Genomic DNA, 26,449 nt, shown 5'->3' with positions numbered 1-26,449 from the left:
TCAAAATTTGGGAGAAACACTATTTTTATATCGACAATATTTTAAAATCTTAATAAAATATACTTCATACTTAGTACTTTGTGTGAAGGGAATATATAGGGTATTATCTTTTTCGGGATAGGTTCAGATTTAAAATCGAAAACGTACGAACAACTATAAGCATACTGTTATAGTTTTGGTTCTTATTAAGTAAAACAATATCTTTGATAGATTAAATATAGTTTATTAACACTTACGGCTGCCGTCTCACCGGGCCTTGAATGTGTGCATACGCTCACACAAGCTAGGAAAAGCGTGCACGTATACGCGTGTAGTAAGCAAATCGTAAATTACAACTTTCGTCCTGGAATCGGCAAGAAGGAAGTTTTTGAGGGTACAGTTGCCTCTAGTAGACATCTGTGCAGGGTGGTCTGGTGCGTTTGAACGCTAATAAGCACCCAACTTTGAAATAATAATGAATTTATGACTCGAAAACTGTCCGAATGAAGCTTCAAGGCTTCTCCGTTGGTGGCGCTAATGGTGCACTGCAGCCATGTAGCACCAGCGTGACGTGTAGGCAGGGCCGCCGCGAGGTTAGCTGGCGCCCTTGTGCAAAAAAATTTTTGTTGTCCCCAATTTTTTGCACTTGTTTTCTATTTAATATGTTTAAAAGAATTACATTTATATTTGGTTTATGTGAGGTATTAGATTCCTTTATTATTAAGCGTACGATCTAGTTTTTTTAGCGTCCCATTCGGCTGGCGCCCTTGTGCGGCGCATGGTTCCGCCGGGCCTGCGTATACGCGATGTAATAAACAAACCGTAAATTACAACTTTCGTCCTGGAATCGGCACGGTGGACGTTTTTGCGGGTTTAGTTGCCTTCGGTAGACTTTCGTGCAGGGTGGTCTGGTCCGTTTGAACGCTAATAAGCACCGTACGTTGAAATAATAATGAATTTATGAATCGTGTACTCAGGACAGCCCGAAAAATGACAGAATGAGGCTTCAAGGTTTCTCCGTCACCGGCGTTGATGGTATATTCGTGCCTTGTACCATCAAAACCGGTGGAAGTCCAATCTAGCCGATAAATGTAGGAAAGACATAGTTGCCGAGACGTATCGAGAGTCGAATCGCGCTGTTGCCGCATTTCCCCTATCAATATTTTTCCATCAAGGAGGCTTGAATGAATCACGGCGAAGCAGTTGGAGAACAGAGATGGGCAAAGATAATATCTGGATAAAGTCAAATAAAAGATACTACAGTATTGTCTCATGGAACGAGAGCGAGCAAGAGGCACTGAAAGCGAGCGAGGGTGGTGCGAGATAGACGACGAGATGTTGTTTGTCTCGCTCCGTCTTTCGGACGCCTGACACTCGTTCCATCTCGCTCCCCCTATCAGCTAAAAAGAAGCGAGAAACGAACACTGAGAATTAGGGCTCTGCTCGCGATACGAGCTCAACGCCGCGCCGGTCCCGACCAGCGAGGATTTGGGCTGTTCGGCGGCGCACAGTGGGGCATTTGGGGTCGAAACACGGCACTAAGTCCTTTTACAAAAATATCGCTAAACTGCAAATTTTCTTTTACAGGTAGTTGATTGCAGGTGTTTAAGTTAGAATCTTAGACAAAGCAAGTGGCTGTAACCGATACGCAGTCCTTTGGTTTATTAGTTGGAAGTAGGTTAACTAGATATAAGTAAATTTGAGTAGAATTAGGATAGTTTTAAATATCGTCTAGTTTGTAACGTCCCGTAGGCTTGAACGATTATAATAAAGTTTTCGTCTTTACAAGTTCTTGTGTCACACTAACTTTTAACCCGAGTATCAGGTATGAATCGTACGTAACGCGAGCGTGGAACAGATATCGATGATATTATCAAGCGTTCACTATTTCTCTCTCGCGTAACCAGTATAGAATTCGCAAGTATTGCGAACACGAGCATTGAACCGACCAGAACCGACTGCCTGGCAGACGGAGAGAAGACTTCCGCGATCGCGGAAACGTAGTTAGTTGATTAGTGGGGGGAGAGAAGCTCATGAACGCTTTCTGTCGCGTCAGATGGCGACACTATTATTAAAAGTAACTTATGTGATACGTCTTAAATCTAGTAAGAAGAAAAAGCACTATATACAGCATGTACACGAAACAGCAGGTATTATGATTGTTTTTCATATTCATTAATTTTTAACGCGACTACACGGTTTCGAAGAAGAGAACCACGAAACTCTTCAGAATTTGTATTGTTGTTTATAGTATTATTGTTTGCTTAATTCAACTAATTTTTGGTGGAATTAAGTGTTGAGGTATGTATTTGAAGTGTACCAAATTTGATTTTGATATCCATGATATTTTTGGAATTATATCTTACTGAATGTCCCAATTTTCATTGTTTATTTTTAACGGGAGTTCAAACGAGGTAGTTAGAGGGACGAGAAGGGGTCTATGACGCTTTTTTTTTACAAAAATGCCTTTCCTGCCATTGAAATTCAAAGTAACTGAAGTCTTTTTACATGTGAAAGATGCGGAACTTTTTCCTATGTACAGTGTGCACGATATTGTCGGCAATTTGTAAAAAAGTACTATGACCCATTAAATAAAGAAATTTCATTAATTTTTCTGTATCAATAGGATCACAAGTATACGTCCTAACTGAATGAAATGGAAAAATTAACGATAAATATATGATTTGGGTGAGAAAATGTTTTGTGCCGTGTTTCGACCCGAAATGCCCCACTCTGCGGCAACTTGTAATCTCGGTTGGAGAGGCGTACAATGTTGATAAAATGTAAAATGTCACGTTTTCAATATTCAGTAACATACTGCTGAGATTTTCCACATTAAAATGAATTCAAATGCGGTATAAATCGGATAATTAAATATAAATGCGAAACATTTCTAATCTAATAATGCTAAAAATAATCCGATTTATACCGTGTTTAAATTCATTTTCATCTGGAAAATCTCAGCAGTATGTTACTGAAACGTTCATGTCGATACAATAGAAAATGAGAAAATTTTACATTCCATTGAAACAAAGAAAATGAACAATCATTGATCAATTAGAATTATTATATTTTTAAATATTTAATATTTATATTATAATATTAATAATTATTAATGATAATGGGGTTGCCGCCGCAGCCCCCACGGCGGCCCCCTCGGCGGCCCCCTCGGCGGCCTCCACGGCCGTACTTCAAACTTTTCAGCTCCTTCTTCAACTGAAACAGTACCATAAAAATTACATCTTCTAGTTCTACGCCTACATATGAGCCGTTATTTCTTAAACTGGTATAAGTCCATTTATTCATACATTGGGATATTTAAGGGTATGCTTTTGAATCAACAAAATATTCGCATCCGTAAATCAAATCGGGTAATGTTTTTAAAACTATAAACTTGTGTAATTTTATTATGGAATAATAATCAATAAAAATGTTAAAGAAAACAAACGATTTTTTAGCTACAGATCGACTTATACCACTTTCAATAATAATACAGTATTGTCTCCGTATGTGTTCGGTTTGGTGCACACGATACGGGTTTCTTGCTATGTATCTCCACCACTTCTGTGTCACTCTTGCCCGGCGAAGGCGAGAGCGAGATGGAACGAGAGCGAGCGAGAGCCACTGAAAGCGAGCGAGACGACGGGATGATGTTTTATCTCGCTCCGTCTTTCGGACGCCTGACACTCCGTCTTTTGCGTTCGCGGCCGTCGCGCAGGCAAAGCGTTCCATCTCGCTCCCCCCTTCGGCCAGGAAGAAGCGAGAAACGAACACTCGGAATTAGAGATCTGTTCACGACAGGAGCTCAACGCCGGCCCGACCAGCGAACACTTACGGAGATAATACTGTACACACACATAATTTCAACATAACTTACTTTTGCTAGAGCTTTTTCTAATTTTTCCTCCCTACTTTGATTCCTCTCCTCCTTCTTCTCCTCCTCCCCCCTCCACTTCCCCCCGACGGGGTCGGGACCGTATCTTTCATCTGGAAATGAAATGTTGAATGTATTATTTTTGGCAAATAGTAAGATGGTACAGTGCGATTCTCTCGCTAGAGTCCTCAAAGACAATAGTCTAAGAGCTGGATAGATAGGGGTCAACGTAACTCGATGCAGTCATAGTTCTTATTGTTGGATTAGTGTTGCCGAATGCGAAAGCCCCGTCTGCCGAGTCAGTCCGGAGAACTAACGCGGGGGTGAACGGTCAAGCAGGTAAAATTTGCAGCATAATGAACGTCATTCTTGCTTTTCTGAAATTTCATATACTTATTGTTTACGCATAATGAACGATATGCAAAATGGCAGACCACCAAGTGGGGGATAAGACGTTGGCAGACGTCGATGAAAAGCGCGATACGTGGCTTGCGCGCTAGTGCAAGGGAGAAATATACATTTGTTTCTCCTTTGCCCTAGTGGGACCGCCGTCGGCCGCATATTGGAACGGCAGCCGCCTTTAGGGCCCACTTGGTGGTCTGCCATTTTGCATATCGTTCATTAAATGCGTAAACAATAAGTATATGAAATTTCAGAACAGCAAGAATGACGTTATTATGCTGCAAATTTTACCTGTTTGACCGCCCACCCCCGCGTTAGTTCTCCGGACTGACTCGGCAGACGGGGATTTCGCATTCGGCAACACTAATCCAACAATAAGAACTGTGACTGCATCGAGTCACGTTGACCCCTATATAGCCAGCTCTCGATCTACAATGCCACCAATAAACCGTGCCTCGCTGAGTTACGTGAAAGTGACGAATTCCACGTTCTGCATTTCTCAACAGATCTTTGCGAAAATGGCGTCAATCGATGTCGTGCCGATGAAAATGGTACCACGATAACTTCGTTAAAAATAGTCCGAATTACACGACATGATTTTAATCGGGAGAATGCCAGGAATGCATTGGTATCACTGCAATATCGATGCAATGAAGAATAAAGAATTTTTTAATACACCGTAATGAATCTCGTCGCGAGCTTCGACGTCCACGAAACTCAGCGAGGCGCGGCTTATTGGCGGCATCGCGTTTGAATACTCTAGCCAGAGAGTCACTCTGTATAATAGTATACAATATAATACTTACATTTTGTGAATTCTGCATGGTCTCTATTGCTCTAGAGTTCGTGAGCCAACTGTTGCTTGCCACGCAACAAGTCCTTGGGCAGACTTATTTGTGGAGGGGGAAACACCTACAGGAGCCTTGGTTACGTATGCGTGACTGACGCACCGCAGTTCCTCACACATAACCACCGCTCCTGTCGATGTTCCCCCTCCATCAGCGGTACATGGAGCCTGGTGATCGCTGCCTAGACGCAGCTCTCGTGCCGTATTCCTCCAAGCTTCTCAATAGAAGGAGCTGTGGCAACAGCGCGGCAGAGACGGAGACAACAGAACATGCGGCAACTATGTTGTCAAAAATTCGTCTACGTAGAGTACCGGTAGATGTCACCATTGTACAACTTCTTTTTACCGACCGCAGTAGTTTCATTAGGGTCCGTCTGTTTACAAGGGCGCTTCGATCGATTCGGACCATAACAAAAAGGAGACGCCCCCTTAAGGTTTACGATGAAATTAGCGTATAAAATAGCCGTTAAAGATAATCATTACGTACAGTAGCGGACAAAAAATTACCACTTTTTTGAACCACCCTACTTCTATTACTTTTCAATATCAACTCAAAACTACCGTATGTGCCTAATATACATATTCTGAAAGAGAATTATAAGCTATATATAACCCAGTTACAGTTGAATTTATTTAACTAACAAACAAAAACCCTACATACCATTAAACAAGACAACACACTTTTAAAGCTAACAAAAAGTTACCACTTTTGAATATTAATAAAAAAAATATATTTTGTGGCGGCATCTTTTGCTTTTAGGACAACCTAAAACGTTACTAAACGTGGTAACTTCTTTGTCGGCTCCAAAAATGTGTTACCCCGTTCAATGTCATATAACACTTTTGTTTGTCAGTTAAATAAATTTAACTTTAACTGGGTTTTATACAGCTTTAAATTCTCCATCAAAATATGCATATTAAACATACACCGTCCCAAACGTATGCTAAAAAATAACAAAAATAGAACAAATCGGAACGTGGTAACTTTTTTGTTCGCTAGTGTACAGTTATTAAGTTTGAACTAAGGTCACGGTCAATTTATATTTACAAGACGCGTGCACAAATATATCACAGATTTGTCCAATTAAACTAACACAGAAATAACACTGAACTTATTTTACTATAGCGCGAAAGTACGCGAGAGTTAGAGGCCGAACCGAGCAGTTCGGATTAAAAGACTCTGGACCGTTCCAGAGCAGCGCAAGCACGCGTGATGAAAGAATACTGTTGTCTTGTCGACGGTTCGCAGAAGAAGGAGCGATCGCGGTATAGATCGGGCCGTTCCGCCGAACTCTGTGACGTCAGCACCCCACGTGACAGCTGTTCGTCCTGAGCTGGACGAGGACCGAGCCGGCGAAACAAAGCCGGCCGCGCGATGAAGTGAGAGAGCTGCGTAATTAGCTGAGGTGCGCGTCAACAGATGGCCCGACCGATCTCATCACTGCGATCGTGCATACCTACCGCGATTTAGTCGCGTTAGTCGGTTTGGGGGAGCCTTTAATCCACGCTGGCTTGACCTGTGGCCGTTTGGGCCAATCCCAAACAAATACGGTATTTCCTCGTTAGCGGCTCGCTGGTCGGGACCAGCGTTGAGCCCGTATCGTGAACAGAGCCCTAATTCCGAGTGTTCGTTTCTCGCTTCTTTCTGGCCGAAGGGGGGAGCGAGATGGAACACTGCGCGCGCGGCGAGCGTGCGCGATGGTCGCAAGCCCGTCGCACACGCAAAGGACAGAGTGTCAGGCGTCCGAAAGACGGAGCGAGACAAAACATCAACGCGTCGTCTGTCTTGTACCGTCCTCGCTCGCTTTCAGTGCCTCTCGCTCGCTCTCATTCCATCTCACTCTCGCCTTCGCCGGACAAGAGTGAGACAGGGACAGAGTGACACGATGTCGATTGCCTCTTAGTCATCTGGCAGGCAAATGGTTCCCAACGAACGTTTCGAGAACAAATAATTGCCCACCGTAAACGACGTTGAGTTTTCGCCTCGCCCTTAGCCTGCTTTTGTCCCGTAAGACGGAACAGCGGTGCCTTCCACTGTTGGAAATATCGTTGTCAGTAACCGAACAAAATTGTTACCTGAGAACGTAGAACCATTATGTTTCTTACATGTTAATTTGAAATAATAAAATATTCGCCTTCCCGTATATTTTTATTACTATGACACATACAGGAAATATTCCTTTCTGTGTGCTTATAGTTGTACATAAAGTACTAAGTATGAAGTATATTTTATTAAGATTTTAAAATATTGTCGATATAAAAATAGTCTCCTTCCCAAATTTTGAATGTGGCATTTATTTAAGTACGTATATGGATATATTCAGTAGTCACAGGCTATTTGATAATAATGAAAATATATATGTAAATGAATAATAAGATATAAATTATGATTCAACAGGAGACAAAAAGGTAAAAACTTATCACTGGTAGTGATATAAATGATATACATAATCCTTTCCGTCTCGGTCTGTTCTTAATAGCTGGCTTTCGAGCTAATCGCGTCCGAGTTTTGCCGAACCGACCTGAAATCAAATTGCCCGCTCATGGCGGTCATGCTTGTAGCCCGAATCGAGTCTCTGGATCCCGAAACTTTCGATCCCGCCCGAAAGTTTCCGGCCCGTCCCGAGCCCCAAATGTCGGGTACCCGCACACCCCTGAAGTTCAGCCTTTGACTTTGTGCAGCAGCATTCTAAGGTAGTAACAATCGAAATTTCTCAAATGTACAGTATATACGCGGCCAAAAGCATTACCAGATCGAACTCCGATATGCCCTTCAAAGATTGCGCCTTGTTTGCGTCGACGGAAGACTTTCTTTTACTTGTCCCACGTGTAATACTTACGAACTTCACAGTACAACAATGTCTTTGTAAAGTCGTCAATTTCGCACAGTTTAAGAAATGCAGTCAATGTTGTGTTTGCGAGATTGACGAGGATATTTTGCAAGTTGCCTTGATTGAAATAAACTTTCTGACCATTCTCAAGGTGAACATGAAGGTGAACAACTGTCGGGTATCGTTCATGAATATGGAAACCGAAAATGCGCCCGCTGCTTCATTGCTGAAGATATGCCGGTCCGGTTGGTAGGTACTCCGAGATTTCATCAACGTTATTGTCACTGGACTGAAAGGCAAATATAGCTTGATCAGAATCCTTGTGGACGTACTTAAGAATCTATTCGATACACTTTACTGAGTTACAATATTCAACATTGATATGAACGTCAAACATCTTCAACAACAAAGGACTGTATGGGTTAATCCAGCGATTATCAATCTCAATATCCTCTGACTTCATCTTGATGATTGCTGTTTGACCATCATCTTCAGGTTTCTGGCCTTGATAGAGTGGATAACCATCAGTTGCGGTTTGCATCTCTTTTAAGAATTGGCGTCAGAACATTTTGCTGCACAACTTATTCTTCATGCACGAAGACTATCAATTCAAAGCGCCGCAATGGCCATGTTCCATGTTTATAATAACGATGTCATGAAGCTTCTTGTCAATGTCTGGATCGGGAATTTCTGCTGAGATGATCTGATTAATTTGATTCGGCTTCAATGTGTTTTCCAGCCAGATCCAGAGGCGTGCGTGCCAGAATCCCCGCTTTTGCCATTCCACAGAGTACAGCCAGTATTTCACAGCGGCAGAAACTTGACCTTGGGTCAGAACATTTATGAATTTAATCATTTCTTGCCGAAAGATTCATGCAACCAAATCATACCGACCCGTTCGTGATTGACCGTTAATTAAAGCCTCATCTACCTCCTTGCAGTTTGGATTGAACGTGAATGTGATAAACAGCAACGGCTTTCCTCCGCAACGAACGTAAGTGAGCGCGTCTTGAGCGTACTCGTAGATGTTATGTGGACCTTTGGTGTACGTAGACGGAAGAATTACAAATTTTCCGTGATTTGCAGCATTTCCATCATTCACAACTGCATCTTTCAAGTGGATATAGTCATCGACTCGCAATTTCTCCTGATTCAATCGGATGTACAGCAACCTTTCGGTTACAATCTTGGTGTACTTGTCCACTAAATATTGATGCAGAAGTTGTCGGTAATTTAGCAATCGATTCTCTTTCGATCGTACCATCAATCTATGTATATGAAATAGACTTTAGTATTATTCCGGACCGGTTAGGGTGACGCGTCGAATCGCACCACAAGCACGTGTTTGAAGAAGTTAGGGGAGGATTTCAAAACATATCGTTCTTATTCAAACTATAGCGAAGGTTATTTATTAAACGGCGTTACCTCACTTCAGTGTCGCTATGAGATTAGACTGGAGGCTCGATAGACGAGATCTAACGCTAAAAACGGCGCAGCGTCCAACGCACATGCTGTCGCTCGTAACAAGAAGAAAACAGGTGAAGTCCCGCTTCGCGAAGAATCGACGACAGGGACGCGTAAACAAATACACATTATTAACATGTAATTTATAAACAAAACATTTTGTTTTATAGAATAAATAAAGCAGTTGTAGTGGATAGCACGGGAGGGTGGTGCGTCAAGCGACCACCAGAGTAGCGCTGCTGCACTACGGGCCCTGGCTGCACCCCCGCTCCGCACCCCATGCCAATGCGCATGCTCCCAGACCACCCTCGCAGGGATAAAAGGAGCCAAGACCCAAAAGTTAACCAGTCTAAGTCCCAGCTCTGACAAAGTCGCTCCCTTGTGCGGACGACTACCCTGACAGGTGACTAACAGATAGCGCTCCCCGAGTGGACCAGAATCGGTAGACTTCTGACAGGCTAGTTCGCAAGGTTTTAACAATCGCTCCCTGGTGTGGACGATTCCTAAGCGGATCATCGCCTTCGTGTAAAGTTGTTCACGTGTCTCCATGTACATAGTGTTAGATCTTAATAAATGTAAATAGTTTTGTCATTGGTGCGTATTTCTTTCTATTGCCACCCTGCCCGTACAATCCACGTTACACAGTATATTAAGTGTAATTATGGAAATTTCGCCCCATCCTCTTACTATAACTACAATTATCCAATAAAATTGTCTGCATAAAAACATATATTTAGAATTGTTTAGTTGTCCTTCTTATCAAACTAATATTACGTCCACAATAAGAATCCATTCAATTCTTATAATATTACAAAGAAATATTACGCGGAACTATGGAAATTTCGCGGACTGTATGTATAAATTTTAAATCTATCTATATAATTTGTTTTGTTTGTTATATTCGTAGGTACTGGTTGCTCACAGTCCTTCGCAGTGGTGAAGCTATACCGCCTAAAATTGAATTGAAATTAGCTCGCTTGTACCGAACTGCATTCTCAAGGCAACAGCAACGTCACCTTGGTCTTTTACAAACAGATCCACAATCTCAGAGACTTGCAGGAGAGAGAGCACTTGTCAGGAGCAAGGTGCATTTATTAAAAGAATATTTTATGCCATTACCAATATTGTAGTTATCAAATTATTCAAGAGTAAGTGGGAACTAAAATTTGTTGAGCTGTTGAAATAATAACAAAAGTCGAGACCAAATACATTGTAGAGCTTATATTCCTTGAGACATTTCATATAAAATAATATACAAAGATAAAATATATATTATATATTAATAATGAAATATAAATATATTTTTAAAAGCACAAAGCAAGGATTATCAGTTTTATACTTATATTTACTTTTTCATAAAGAGTAAAATTTATTTTTAAAATCAAATTAATTCATCAATAAATAGTAAGGAAATAGTTTAGCACAGTGATAATTATTGCTATAATTATTTTGTCTTAAATGTACAATTAAAACTGAGGGTAATAGGAAATGGAATTTTTATAAACACATTATAACATTCTTTCAGGCAGAGATTTCTACTAGCCAAGAAGTATCAGTGAATTCAGCAAGTTCAGCTATTGCATTGCCAGCTGAAATAAATTTAAAATCCCAAGCATCTACATTAGCGAACTACAATAAATCTGTTTATGTGGGCGACCCTCTTCATTCAACAAATTTAAATGTCATAGAAAAAGAAGCAATATTATCAAATGAAAATGTTATGTTCACCACCAAATCGACAGATGATAGTGAAAACTCTACAGACAACTTAAATCAACAAAATATGCAAAATGATGCATCCTTTAACTTATCGTCTATGGCACATAAAGCACACGTTCCTTCGGAGAATCAACCAATCCCAGAAAAGCAGATATCAAATGTCATTGAATCAGAAGGCACAGAAATGCATTCAGAACTACGTTTAATGGACATTTCTGCAGTCGAAACTGTTCATGTTAGGATGCAAAATACAAGTGTAACAGACGGTGGTGCTACAAGGCTGATCTACTCTGTTCACCTAGGTGGAAAACCAGTACCTGCTGAAACAGCTGCTAGGGACATGGCTCTCTTGTCACCACAGGAAGTGGCTCTAGAACTTGGTGCACCAGTTCTTATTCAAAGTGAACGTAAGTTCGAATCATAATCACAATTATTTATAATATTTCTCTACACCATGAGACTGTACATTGTACATATGTAGCACTGTACATATGAGAATCAGAAAATCTTTAAAGAATAAATGAAAAATTATTTTATTTTCATGAATGTCATATTACTTTATTGATATGTTGCTGGTGCAATTTGTGCTTCATTTAAATCAAATAGTCAAGTGCTCAAATAACTCAATATTGTACTTTATAATACACTTCCATTTTCATTCTTCTTCATAATAGCATCTAAACAATTATAACTAACATACTTTCTTTAATATAATGAAAAATAATTTCTTTCAACCTTGTCATAAGTTAAAGTTTTTATGAAAGATATAAGAATAACACGCTTTCTTTTATTGAGACTTAAATCATAGGTCTGTTGGAAACTTCTGACGCTTTTCATACTCCTTAACCCTTTTGCTACGGCGCGACACAGTCTTCGGCAATCTGGTTTAGTTTTTTATGGATATCGGATATATGGATAGATCCGGCGCTCGTATCTACGGGTCTTTCAATGGATGCCGGATATTACCGGCGGGCGTTTGGTTGGAAGCGACTTGGTTGGTGCGGAGAGTTTTAGTCTTTCCCGCTTGTTCCAGGGGTTACCTTGAAATCACCGACAATGTTTTTATCGATTACTATTTTACCTACACTATTAGGATTGGTGGTCGTGACGTCACCAAAACAAAAATGACCAGAGAGAGTAGGTCGGTTGCAGGGCTGTTCGGGTACTCGAATAGAGCGAGCCGGGTACCCGTAAAATCCGGGTAGCCCGAATTTTTTTAAATATTCAACCGTTTACGAGCAGATCGCAATTATTTCTTTATGTATTTATTAAAAAACAAAGAAAAAGGTTGAAATGAAAATTAAACCAAAGAGAACATGACAAAAACGATAAAAAAACAGTTTGGAATCAATTCATTATTTTCAATTGTTACCGAATATTTCTATTTACCGTTTACATTTTAATTCTTCACATTATTGATAACCATCATTTACATCCCAGCAGAAAAATATTTCTGGAAATATTCCATACCGTTCGAAATATTTCATCTACTCGATGTTGCTGCAAAATGGTGGTTGGGTTCTTTCAATAATGTAACAATCACATTTACCAAAGTTATAATGAATATAATTATAGATAAAATTGATAAATTCAATGCACGCACACTCTCGCACCTACTCTCTACATCACGCGCCCAACCACGTGTCCCCCTTTCGACCACGAGTCCTTTCCGGATCCGTTTTTTCTCACAGTCATACCAACTTAAACCTAGTACTAAACCTAAGTGTCACTAATATATACAACTCTATCTTATAATAAAAATAACCTCACACTCGACACAGTCGGACTCATGGACCTGAAGGACAGTGCATAGCTAGGCTTATGGACGCGGGGCTTGAAGCGAATGACGGAAGGGGAATCGACGTCTTCCAGCCGCTTTTTGAGGGACGACTGGTGGTGCCATCTGTGCCATACCGTGGAAAATTTCTTCTGACAAAACATTTTAAATTTGATTATTCGTGCGTTAAATGCCGTGGAAGTCACTGGTGACAGGCAGTGTTCTTCAAAATGCAGCTCGGCATTTTTGGGGTCGATTACCACCTAAATACTAATAATTTATTTACATTTCTATACTAATTTTTAACCTTCAAATACAATACTTTTACTATTTTACTAGAAAATTTAACATTACTTACGTAATTTCGAAAGCATCCCAAATAATAAGACAATTATATAAATACACTACACGCATGCGAGTTACTTTGCCAATGCTTTTACACTGTTTTGCACCGTTTTCCACAATGGCATCACAAGGATATACCAATGAATGATGCTATTTCTAAAACTTATACTCGGCTATAGAGGACACCACCAGTCGTCCCTCACATCGCAGCCCCTTCCGTCTTTCGCTGTAACCCCCCGGAACTAGGCACTGTCCTTCAGGCAGTGATGCCAGAACCGTGGGTTTTCGCCCACGGGCGCTACCCCCACTCTATGACCAAGCGTACCCCCATTCAAGCGTACCGTACCACGCAAGCATAACCGTCCCTCTTTCCGTGTGCCGTACGCGCTGCCTGGCCGGCGCTCTCCGGCGAGAATTCGTTTTACCGAGATCCTAGAGCTTATGTCGCAAACAGAAAATCCGAGGTTGAAATTCCGGTGCGAAGAGTCTACCTTTTTCATTAATTATTCTCTAACTTCTCTCTCTGTATTCTCAGTAGAATAAAAACTTGAAAACTGTTCATTTACAAAGCATTTTCGCAGATGACTAATGTACGATGTTGCTCTTCTGCCTTTTTTATACATAAACAGAAATAATTCTTTCAAATGCTACTTACAAAATAAGCTCCTTTCTAGAATGGACTCTTTAAAATTCACCTCACAATGAATAGTTAAAAGATTCGGTGATTTCCGTCTTAGGTAAGCGAGTCGCCCGCTCCACTATTAGGTCGGCTTACCACTCGCACCCCGGATTACTGTAATGAGGTTTGAAAACAATATCGACAGGTCTCATACCAGTCTCAATATCAGTTATACCTACGGAAGAGTTTTACTAACCCGTTCTTGGTCAGTGATACTCTTCCCGTGTTAATCAGGTTCATACATACACTCTTCCTGGGATTATTGAAATGCTTTTGACCCCGGATTATCCGGAAAGACCTACCCACACCACAGTTGTGCTTCCTCGCTGCGAGCGAGGACTTGCGGTCCTAGGTAGACCACCCGTTGACTGCTGAAAGCAATAAAACCGTTGGGCCAGGTAAAATACCCAGTACAGAAAAAAATAGACCGAATTGCTTCGTGTTTGGACTTATTGTCGTCGGCATAAACTCACCAATCCATCGGAAATACTCTGATCAAGCTGTAATGAAAAATATGAAAATTTTCATATATTCTGTACTGGATAACTCAAGTCGCTGTCGATCGCGGGTCACCTGTTGGTGCGCTATGTCACTCACTCCCGGTTCACGTCGCTTAGTCTTCTGGTCAGATAGTTCGGGCGAGGGCCCTGCCAAAGCTGAATCTATTTAGTGCTAACTACTGCCTCGGATCATGGAGAATTTTCCGGTCCCGAATATTGCTCCATAATCCGAGGAACACTGTATCTGCTTATTTGCCCGTCGATATTTTAGAAAATTGTGTCTCTGCTCGATGAAAATCACGAGAAGGTGGTGGGTCGATCGTAATAGCGGAGCGGGCGGCTTGTTTACCTGAAACGGAAATCACCGATTCTGTAACTGTTCATTGTGACGTGAATTTTAAAGAGTCCATCCTAGAAAAGAGCTTATTTTGTAAGTAGCAATTCATGGAATTATTTCTGTTTATGTATAAAAAAAGGCAGAAGATCAACATCGTACATTAGCCAGCTACGAAAATGCTTTATAAATTAATAGTTTTCAAGTTTTTATTCTGCTGAGAATATAGAAAGAGAAATTAGAAAATAATTAATGGAAAAAGTAGAATCCTTCGCATCGGGATTTGAATATCGGTCAAATGAATTCTTGGCGGAGAGCGCCGAGCCAGGCAGCGCGTACGGCACACGGATAAAGGTACGGGTGTGCTTGTGTGGTGCGGTACAGGGTGCTAGGAGGGGGTACGCTTAGTCGTAGAATGGGGGTACGCTTGGTCATAGAGTGGGGGTAGCGCCCGTGGGCGAAAACCCACGATTCTGGCATAACTGCCTTCAGGTCCGTGGTCGGACTGCTCGAACCAGATTCGAGGCACTCGGAATTTCCGAGTCACCCGAAACAATTCGGACTACCCGGATTTTTCAAGCCGCCCGAAAAAATTCTCGGCTCGAAAACCGAGTCCCAGCTCGGTCCGAATTTCAAGCTGCTCGAATATTCGAGTACCCAAACAGTTCTACTCGGTTGTAATCTACAATACAGCGTGACCGTACATTTCAAGCGTAAATAAATAATAATAACGCTTTCTGCATATAAACGACATATGTAATTTTACAAAATCAAAACCTTCATGCCGCAATTATGTTGAAAGTGAAAAAGTTTTAAATGCAGAACATATAATATTTTGCGGTAGGAAAAGTTTCAGCATTGACTCTATTTATTTGATCGCATTTTGTTTGCAAACGTCGAATTTAAAAAGTAATCTTGCTGCTGGAAAAATCTTACATGTAAAATGTTCTTGCAAAGTTGAATTAAATAAGAAATATAAACACAGTATGGCTGTTTTCTTGCACTTAAGCAGAATGGATGTTGATGATTTGGATTTAGTTTCATGCACCGATACTAAATGTTTATGGAAAATAGCTCATACAAAGTCTATGGAAAAGTACCTACACATCAAATCCATTATATGAACTTGAATGTTTAAAAAAATAAAAAATAAAAAAGCGTATTCTACAACATTCTATTCTACAACAAGAGAAGACATAAATTAAGTTCTTATTACTGTTGGAACAGGACTAATAGGGCGAAGAAAAACTGGGGACTCAGAATCGCAGTTACGAGATATATAATAATAGTTATTTAATGATAAGTAGGATACAATTTTGTGTGTTCGTTCGGTAACTGAGATCACAGACAGATGAAACTGGATAACCCCCGCTCTTGCATATACAAAGGTACATTCTCGAAGGACAACCGGATGTACTACGCTAGGCGACATCCAACCGCGCGGATTGTCAAACCGCTTTTACCAACAATTACTAGAAACAAGAATTCAGCTTTGTACAAGCGTATGATAATTTCGATGAAACCTTTTTTATACAGTAATGTTTAATCAATCAAATTAATATTTTTGTATAACAGAGAATTAATTAGTTTAAGAATTAATTGATAGAAAGTATTGATTTTATTTATTTTTGAAAGACGTAGGATTTCGAATATTTACACGTTTTTTTACACTTAATTCTTAAATACTGTCTTGATTTTGTACAACTAATTTGTATAAAAGAATTATAAGATTTTTACAATTTATTTTTATATACAACTATTTTGTTTTTTGAAAGAAAATTATTTACTTGAATACTTGTAGAGCACACTATATTCGATAATTCAATTGCGTAACCATTTTTTAAATGAATTTATTAGATCTGGGAGGCAATAATATTTTAGAAGTAAATAGTAATCATAAAACAGAAGCTACCTAAAACCGCGTATTCAACTAAAGCCGCGTATTCACCTGAACATTCGCACCGAATGTGCATCGGGCGCGCACCGATTTGCTCGTGCAGTGTTCATTCAAAGAACGAGAAGAAAAATCATGCATGAAAATATTGCAATAGCTAGTGCTAGTTTCATTGTGTTGTATACATTGCTTTAAAGAAAAGGATATAAAAAGAAGAAACGTTGATGGACGAAGAAAATATATACTAGCAGGTGCAATGAAACATTTCGACGAGATTTAAATGCTGAAGTAGGAAGTAACCAATTTAAAAACCTCACGAGGATGTATCAGAAGATTTTTTTATTATATTAAATTATATTCGCGATAAGGTTGCAAAGCAAGATACTGCCTACAGAAAAGCAATTACGCCCGAAGAAAGATTGGCAATTACTTTAAGATTTCTTGCAATCAGAGATTCGTATAGTAGTTTACAACATCTTTTTAAAAACTCAAAACAAGTTATTTCCAAAATCGTACCAGAAGTGTGTCAAACCATAATTGACAGTTTGATTCATCATGAAAAAGTAAGTTATTTATGAATCATTATACATAGCAAAGTATTTATTTAAAAAATTATTATATAATACAGATAGATAAATCAGTACAATTTTAATTTTCCGTGAAGTGTAGAGTCTGAGGTATTCGAAAATGGAGATGGATGTGGTCAATCAGAAGATGTGGAATAGGTGTCATAGGTACGCATTTGAATTTTTATTAAATGAGTGGGTTTCTATTCAAAATGGGATTAAATTGGGTGTAAGTAAAGAAACAGGACTTGTAGAATTTGGAATGAAGGAAGAAGAAGCATGTGGGGTATTATTATAGTTTGATTTTCGAGAGTTGAGACCTAGGGCGGAGCTGGCTTATAGCGATGGTTTTGTTTCACGCGTAACGGCTACCCCCGCGTCGGTGTGGGCCACCGCTGTCCATTTATATTTACCTAAGATTGTTCCTATATTGTGAATTTTGAGCCTGATTGGATCATAAAAGAAAATAATTTTATTACTTGGTCGATTTTAGGATCTTCTTTCCTCTTGACCGGCTTCAATTTAAATTGGTTTGCTATTAATATTTCCGCGCGCGTGATGTCGACAGGGTCAGTCGCGATTTCATCCACCGATTTATCCCCATCGATAGTCTAAATAAAATGAAGCAAGAAAATTAAATTAATATTGAAATTTTCAGATTCTATCAACTGAAGAAGCGTGGAAGAAAATATCAGATGCATTTGAGGAAATTTGGCATTTTCCGCATTGCGCTATTGACGGAAAATACGTACTAATACAAGCGTCAATAACAAGTAGGGTAAACTTGTTGAAAAGCTACCTCCTCGCGATTTCAATGACCTTAACATATGTTGTCAAGGTTATCATTCTCAACAACATTTCCTTTTAAACTTTTTGGCCGTCGGCTTTGGTTTACGAGATATTCGCAAAAAACATTACTTAACACTTGAACTACCGACGGTATTAGTATTGGTTGGGGCTAGGTTAGTGCGGGGGGCACCCGCCCGCTTGCGGCCACGTAAAGCCGGACCCGGACCTGAATGAGGTATATGTTGAGCAAGGCTGAACGCGCAGGAATATTCTGTTGTGGACGGATGAAACGGTAGCCAGGGCCGCATGCTTCTACGTTAGAAAGGGTGAGCGTGAACACATATGCTAGTGTGGACGTGTCATACGTGGTGACTCGACGCATGCGGCCCGAGTCGCGAATGCCGGAATGAAAGGAAGTTTGGAGTGCATTGCGCTCAGCGTGGATGATAGAAGCAGATGAGATACTTTTCTCAAATCCTCGATGTCTCGGATTTTCATGATATTGAAATATATTGTAGTCCATATGAAATTAGGGAGGGCTAAATACTCATTTTTCTAGTTTCGAAATTTTTAAAAAAATAAAAATCTTCGAAGTTCCCTGCTTTCGGCGATTTTTACGAAACCCGCCATTAAAAATGAATTTTAATGACCTAAATTATTGAAGGCATGAACTTGCGTCTTTTTTTTGTCATGAAAGATGGATCTATGTGAATGAATTTAATCCATTGCTAATATTATCATAAACAGTTAATGAAAAATAAAAAAATTACATTTTTTACAATATAATGCATTTACCATATGATAGACTTTAAAGCTCTATTTTAATGAATAATTTGTCTTTCTTTTCTTCCCTACACCCTGTATTCTTCTCAATTCATACAACCTGACCGCTGAACGCTGTTGTATTAGAAAATCACACGAGATTACTCGTGGGGTACAGCAATACGCTTCGTGGAGGGATGCAGGAAGAAAAAGAGTAGTCCGCTCACTGCGCGTGACCCCACCTACGTCATCTTCCCTTCAAATTGGAGACGGATCCCTTATCTCTCAACTATATACACGCGCTCGAATTTCAAAACAAAAGCACGCGTTGGCGTATTTCGTGCGAAAGAAGGTGGGCTTGAAGTCCGATTGGTTGTAACCTAACCAATCTGCCCTGCATCCGTCCCAAACGGCCACTCTTTTATTATTATTATTATTTTTATCTACGGGAATACCCTTTAGCATACAAAACATGTTAACTAGTACAAAGAGAAATGAGTCTGGTAACTTATTCTAATAACCTAAGCATATGTGCTTACGCATCGGGGACAGTTACTCGGAGAGTCGACTGAGCAATTTGTGCCGGAATGAATCACACGATATAGAGAACACATCAATATCAGTGAGGTATTGGTTCGCCGCATACATAGCTCTATTGATGGGATCAGCTGTGTAGTTAAAGTACCCAGGTACTTTAGACACAAACAGGGGTCTGGAGCGCAGATGCTGTTGTGGGGCGTGAAAGCGTACTGTTGCCAAGAGCTCCGGGTAGTCAATTTGACCGTGAATTAACTTACACAGGAACATCAGATCGGAAACAAGCCTCCGATCACTAAGGGTAGCAATCCTTGTTGTCCGAAGTGCCGGACCATAGTCATGGTCATAGAAACGCATTGGGCAACCCGAAGCTCTTGAAGCCAGGCTAAAAAATTTATGTTGAACCCTTTCGACAAAGCTTATGTATAGCTTATGTCTTGGGTTCCAGACCACCGACGCATGTTCCAACAGCGGTCTAACAAGTGACACATATAAGAGTTTTAGTGACTCAACACTTCTGAAATGCCTGCCAAACCTTGCAATGAAGCCAAGGGTTTTCATCGCTTTACTGGTCATTGACCTATAGTGGCTTCGAAAATCAAGGCCCGACGCTATCATAACACCGAGGTCATATTAACTTCAGAGACCTCGACCAGGGGGGTGTCGCTCAACCTGTAAGTCAATACCACAACACTGACAGCCCTATGGGCCCTCATAAAAACATAGTTGGCAGTGTTTAACTGCATCTTGTTGGCGGTGCACCACCGCTCGAATCCACACAGGTGAAGAAGTCCTCTTCATGGAGTACGTCAACGCGTGCTTTTGTTGTGAAATTCGAGCGCGCGTTTATACTGGAAAGAGAAGAGATCCGTGTTTAATTTGAAGAAAGGAAGACGCAAGCGGAACCACGCGTAGTCAGCGAACTACTCCTTTTCTTCCTGTGTCCACGAGGGAGAGTTCCTTCGATGGCATCTTTACGACTGCGGATTGGGCTAAGCTACGCACAGAAGTTGGCGAAAAAAGACTCATGGCACTTTCGATCCCTCCGCATGCGACATTCGTGCGCGCTCAGCCTGCCCAGCGTATACGCATTCAGGTCTGCATCCTAAGCATGCTAGCGAACCGATGTGAGTTTGGGGATGTTTAAAATGATACTGCGGTTACAAGCATCGCGCGATGAGGTCAATATCGCTATTGTTGCCAATGTCATCATTCTGAACATGTCCCTTTAAACTTTTTGGCGGTCGGCTTTAGTTTCTGAGATATTCGCAAAAAACTTTAGTTAACACTGGAACTGCCAAGTTTAACACATACTCACATCGGTTCGCTACCATGCTTTATGCGTCCGCAATCTAGCCCCAACCAATTCTAATACCGTCGGTTGTGAAACAGATTTCAATATATTCATGCCGAAAGTAGTTTATTAATATCTCTTAAACTAAGGCCGACCGCCAAAAAGTTTAGAGGGAAATGTTGTTCAGAATGATGACCTTGATAACATATGTCAAGGTCAAGGATATGGGAGATGCCTCCCCTAAAGTAAACGTTTACCGAAAGTTACACGACTGCCCATTTTATAAATGGTTTTTGCAGAGCCTAACGTTATCATATGCTGTGGCCATATTGTTAAAAAATATTCAATATAGGAGCATAAAATGTTAGTTAAATATGTATTTTCAGATGGTAATAAAGATTTTTCGTAGAAAGTTACATTTCATTATAAGAGAATGCCTTGAAAGTAACCTTTGTTTTCAACAGTCAAAGTGGCTTCCCCCCTTTTGAGGGAAACTGGTTTAGGACGCTGAAAACACGGTGATTTTTTACGAATTATTTTCTCAACAAATATGAAGAGAATCTTTCCAAAAGTTTAAGGATGTTTTATTGTATATTCAGACAACAAGAAACTTTTTTTATTCAAGAATAATTCATTTAATAGGTATAGTTTTATTTTTTATCTTCGTAGCCCCGCGCCGCCGGAGATGTCAAATTGTGTATCTAGCGGATCCAATTTTTGCCCAAAATAAAAAAGCCGAAGTTTTTTTAATTTACATGAATTTATATTGTCGGGGTATTAAACAAATTAGAAAAAAGTCTAAAATTGACAAAGTTATGGGACTTTAACGAAAAAGTTACGATTTTGACGGAAAAATTTCGACGTTCTATGCAAAAAAATGTGGTTTAATTTAATTTCTGCATAAATGTTTTTCATTCATCGACAATATAAATCCATGTCAATTAAGAAAAAATTCGCCTTTTTTATTTCAGGCAAAAATTGGATCCGCTAGGATGTACCTACACAATTTGACAACTCTGGCAGCGCGGCGCTATGAAGATATACCAATAAAACAATATTAAATGAATTATTATTGAATAAAAAAAAGTTTTCTTGTTTTTTGAATATACAGTAAACCCTCTTAAAGTTTTGGAAAGCTTCTTTTTATGTTTGTTGAGAAAATACTTCTCAAAAAACCTTGACGGACGATAAATGATACGAACTTGGTATTTTTTAAAACCAAAACCATTAAGTGTATTTACTTCCAGCTTTGTGGCTTTATTTTTCAATCTTTAGAGAATATGAACAAAATTGTACGTTAAAATAGTAGTTATAGTAGTTATACGGAGTTATAAGGTTTCAAATAGAATGCCTTACAAAAATCATATGCGCATGGTTAGCATAAATTCAGCCGTTGTAGTTGTCTGAAATAGAAAATTCAAAAATTTGTGTAATTTGTATGAATGTGGCTATCGTCTGAACTAGATTAAATGAGAAATACTGAAAAGTAAAAAAAATGGCAGCGTCTAAAACAGACATCGATTTTTGCAAACAATCCCTAGAGTCCTGAAAGGCGATGCCACCAATAAGCCGACCGCGCGGTGTCGTTTTATCTTCGCCCGGTTTGCTTGGAAATATTCTGAGACCTCCCTGGTCTCGAGCGTTGAAATCCACGTAACTTAGCGAGACGCGGGTTATTAGCGGCATCGCCTTTGAGGACTATAGCGAAACAATCACACTGTATAATAGTTTACAATATTGTTATGATTTCGGTTTGACATAACGGAAGTTTAATGTAACAGTACAGTAAGAGTAACAGAACATTAACAAGAACAGAAGTAACCGAATACAATCTCTAATGCACGGGAAAAGTGTAAGTATCGATGCGTCTGCACGTAATAGCGTCTGGCTATCGAATGACAGCATGACAGGCGATCGATCCGATCGCTTTCTTCTCGCTGTCCTCTTGTTCCAATCGCGAGCACCAGCAGGCCTTGGATTCCGTCCAAAGGGTGCTCGTAACACTGCTTCCCCCTCTGGAAGAGCTGTCGTCCCGACCGCTGCAGCCTCTTCGTTGCTGGCAGCCGTACCCTGGTCCGGAAGAGTGGAGAAGGCGCTGTGTGGCCTCTTCTGGTCTCCCTTCAAAACACGCATAAATCTTTCGCCTTTTACTAAAGATTTCCGTGGAGGTAGTGGTGGAAATGCTCGACGGATTTCACCACCGCCAGTAACTCTCTCCGAGTCACGCAGTAGTTCCTTTCCGCTTTTCCCAAGGTCTTGGAGAAATAAGCAACGGCCTTTTCCTGTCCTTCGTGTTCCTGTGAGAGGACGCCGCCTATGGCGAAATTAGAGGCGTCCGTGTCCAGAATGAAATTCTTGTCTATCACTGAGTAGGCTAGTATCGGGGCTCCGGTTAGTTTCCTCTTCAGCTCTTGGAAAACTCCTTGCCATTCTTCGGTCCATTGGTAGTTCTGTTTGGTCTCGGTAAGGCGATGCAGGGGTTTGGTGATTCTGGAGAAATCCTTTACAAATTTCCGGTAGTAAGTGCACAATCCTAGGAAACTTCTTAATTCCGTGACGTTCTTTGACTGTGGCTATTCTGAAATGGCTTTAATTTTCTCCGGATCCGTCTTGACTCCACTCTCCGTTATGATGTGACCCAGATATTTCACCTCACGGCAGAAGAAGGAGCATTTCTTGGGGCTCAGTAATAGTCCGACCTGACGTAGACGAGAAAACGCGGCTCGAAGACATTCGAGCTCCTGCTCGAAATCATTTTCGCAGATGATGATGTCGTCCAGGTAGACTATGCAGATTTTCCAGGTCAAATCTTGGAGTACATCCTCCATCAAACGTTCGAACGTTGCGGGGGCGTTGCATAATCCAAAGGGCATCACTTTGAATTGCCACAACCCTGTACCAACTGAAAACGCAGTTTTCTCTCGGTCCATTTCGTCCATAGAGATCTGCCAGTATCCGCTCTGCGAATCTACAGTTGACAACCAAGAATAACCGAAAAGGGCATCCAGGGTATCCTCTATACAGGGCAGAGGATACGAGTCCTGCTTCGTTATCTCGTTCAGGCGTCGGAAATCCACGCAGAACCGTATGCTTCCATCTTTCTTCTTGACGAGGACGATCGGGGAAGACCAGGGACTTCGCGATTCCTCGATGACGCCCTGAGCCTTCATCTTCTTAAGTAATTCCTCCACTTCGGCACGACGGTGTAAAGGCAACCTCCGTGGCGCCTGTTTAATGGGAGGGCAATCCCCGGTGTTGACCGTGTGTCTCACCCAGTCACAATTCCCGATCGCACTCGAATCCGAAGCGAAAACGTCCTGAAATTCGCAAAGTAATTCAGCAAATAACTTTTTCTGTCTTTCTGTCAAACCTGACGAGCAGCGTATATACAGCTCTTCCAAATGCTGTGGGACGACCGTTTCCCTTTACTCTTCTAGTTTCTTCTTCTCGGTGGTCGGCTCACCAAAGCGTATCTCCGGTTTGCCGGGAAGGTACAGCACATTCCGGGATAGGTCGATGCTGCAACGGTGTTTCTTCAGGAACGCTGCTCCCAGGATGCACTTCTCCACCATGTCGACAACGTAGAAGTCTGCTACGCTTGAAAGTCCTCCAACGCTAACTCCCTAGCTCTTCTTACCGAACACTTTCATTTTCTCTCCAGTAGTCGAGCGAATGTCGAGTCTTGTTCGGGCGATGTCCTTGGACGCACACAGCTCTTTGTCCAGAAGGTTGGTAGGAGAACCTGTATCTAGAATAATCTTACAAGATTTCCCACTGATTTTCCCACATACGTAAATCTCGTCGGCCGGATTTCATTGACGCCCAGTCGCCTCCTGCATCGCTACACTCTTGACGACCGGGGTACTGTTCCTTACGGACCGGCGTCTCCCCCTTGCGCCGTCCTCTTCCCGTTTCCCTGATAGGGCTTCTTTAGAGGGGCTACTCTTGTCTGGCAGTTCTTGGCCTTAAAACAGTCCTTTTGCAGGTGACCCGTTTTGCCACAGAGCCAGCAGGTTCTTGGTGGGTAGTCTGTTCGATCCTCGGGTTTGGTTGGCCTGCTCTTCTTTTCTGGGTATCTTGAATTGTCGGAGGGTTTAGCCTTATGTTTTTCTGAGTACCTATTTCGTGACTCGACCGGGGGGCCGAGAGACATCGCCTCAACGGCCTCGATTTCTAGAGCTCTGGTCAGGGCGGCACTTAGAGTCGTGAACCCGCCGAGTCGCAGTTCCTGCTGCATGACAGAGCTCGACAATGCCGTTACAAATTCAGACGCGGCGCGTTTGTCACGGATTTCTACCGGGCAGTCGGCGAACTCAGACTGCGCTAAACGTTCAATTTTGGTGGCGAGCGAGGAGATGCTTTCATCCCTCTGCTGCCTATGGCTCTGGAAGAGTACGTAGTTCAAGTTGGACAGATTTTTCACCCCGTAACGGAATTCAAGCGCCGAAACCAATTCCGCGAAACTTTCGGATTGGGCAGCGGAGAGCGTCGTAAGGACGCTCCTCGCAGTGCCACCGAGGGAAGCGATCAAGGCTGTAGCCTTTTTTTGGTCATTCCAACCATTTGCGCGCGCGATCGTTTCAAATTGCACCTTGTACTCCTCCCACGAAGTTTTCCCATCAAACATTGTCGGTTTCACAGCGTATCCCAAACTGAGAACGTGCGGTTCCGACCAGTGATGCCAGAACCGTGGGTTTTCACCCACGGGCGCTACCCCCACTCTATGACCAAGCGTACCCCCATTCTACGACTAAGCGCACCCCCTCCTAGCACCCTGTGCGGCACCACACAAGCATACCCGTCCCTCTATCCGTGTGCCGTACGCGCTGCCTGGCTCAGCGCTCTCCGCCGAGAATTCATTTCACCGAGGTTCAAATCCGGATGCGAAGGATTCTACTTTTTTCATTAATTATTTTGTGATTTCTCTTTCTATATTCACAGCAGAATAAAAACTTGAAAACTATTAATTTATAAAGCATTTTCGTAGCTGGCTAATGTACGATGTTGATCTTCTGCCTTTTTTTATACATAAACAGAAATAATTCCATGAATTGCTACTTACAAAATAAGCTCTTTTCTAGGATGGACTCTTTAAAATTCACGTCACAATGAACAGTTACAGAATCGGTGATTTCCGTTTCAGGTAAACAAGCCGCCCGCTCCGCTATTACGATCGACCCACCACCTTCTCGTGATTTCCATCGAGCAGAGGCACAATTTTTTTAAATAATCGACGGGCAAATAAGCAGATACAGTGTTCCTCGGATTATGGAGCAATATTCGGGACCGGAAAATTCTCCATGATCCGAGGCAGTAGTTAGCACTAAATAGATTCATCTTTGTCAGGGCCCTCGCCCGAACCATGTGACCAGAATACTAAGCGACGTGAACCGGGAGTGAGTGACATAGCGCACCAACGGGTGACCCTTGATCGACAGCGACTTGAGTTATCCAGTACAGAATATATGAAAATTTTCATATTTTTCATTACAGCTTGATCAGAGTATTTCCGATGGATTGGTGAGTTTATGCCGACGACAATAAGTCCAAACACGAAGCAATTCGGTCTATTTTTTTCTGTACTGGGTATTTTACCTGGCCCAACGGTTTTATTGCTTTCAGCAGTCAACGGGTGGTCTACCCGGTACCGCAAGACCTCGCTCGTAGCGAGGAAGCAAAACTGTGGTGTGGGTAGGTCTTTCCGGATAATCCGGGGCCAAAAGCATTTCAATAATCCGAGGAAGAGTGTATGTATGAACCTGATTAACACGGAAAGAGTGTCACTGACCAAGAACGGGTTAGTAAAACTCTTCCGTAGGTATAATTGATATTGAGACTGGTATGAGACCTGTCGAT

General features: G+C 41.3%; 1 protein-coding gene, 1 long non-coding RNA gene and 1 other non-coding gene across 5 annotated transcripts in view; 2 read left to right on the top strand and 1 right to left on the bottom strand.

The window, feature by feature from the left end:
* The window catches only part of LOC143377172 (uncharacterized), a 202,541-nt gene that overhangs the window by 110,241 nt on the left and 65,851 nt on the right, over positions 1 to 26,449 (top strand). For all 3 annotated transcript variants that reach the window (XM_076828200.1, XM_076828199.1, XM_076828198.1), the window contains 2 exons: positions 10,305 to 10,482; positions 10,923 to 11,523. In XM_076828200.1, coding sequence (XP_076684315.1) covers positions 10,305 to 10,482; positions 10,923 to 11,523 — 779 coding nt within the window. The remainder of the gene's footprint in view (positions 1 to 10,304; positions 10,483 to 10,922; positions 11,524 to 26,449) is intronic.
* Positions 2,902 to 6,334, bottom strand: LOC143377256 (uncharacterized). Its single transcript, XR_013087269.1, has 3 exons — positions 5,062 to 6,334; positions 3,857 to 3,966; positions 2,902 to 3,195 (listed from the first exon to the last, which is right to left on the bottom strand). It is a non-coding gene; the product is annotated as an uncharacterized LOC143377256 (long non-coding RNA).
* On the top strand, positions 22,711 to 22,762 carry LOC143377420 (U5 spliceosomal RNA). Its single transcript, XR_013087327.1, has one exon. It is a non-coding gene; the product is annotated as a U5 spliceosomal RNA (small nuclear RNA).

This window comes from Andrena cerasifolii, chromosome 15, assembly GCF_050908995.1.
Source record: "Andrena cerasifolii isolate SP2316 chromosome 15, iyAndCera1_principal, whole genome shotgun sequence".
Lineage (NCBI taxonomy): Eukaryota > Metazoa > Arthropoda > Insecta > Hymenoptera > Andrenidae > Andrena > Andrena cerasifolii.
This window is presented reverse-complemented; position numbering and strand designations above follow the sequence as displayed.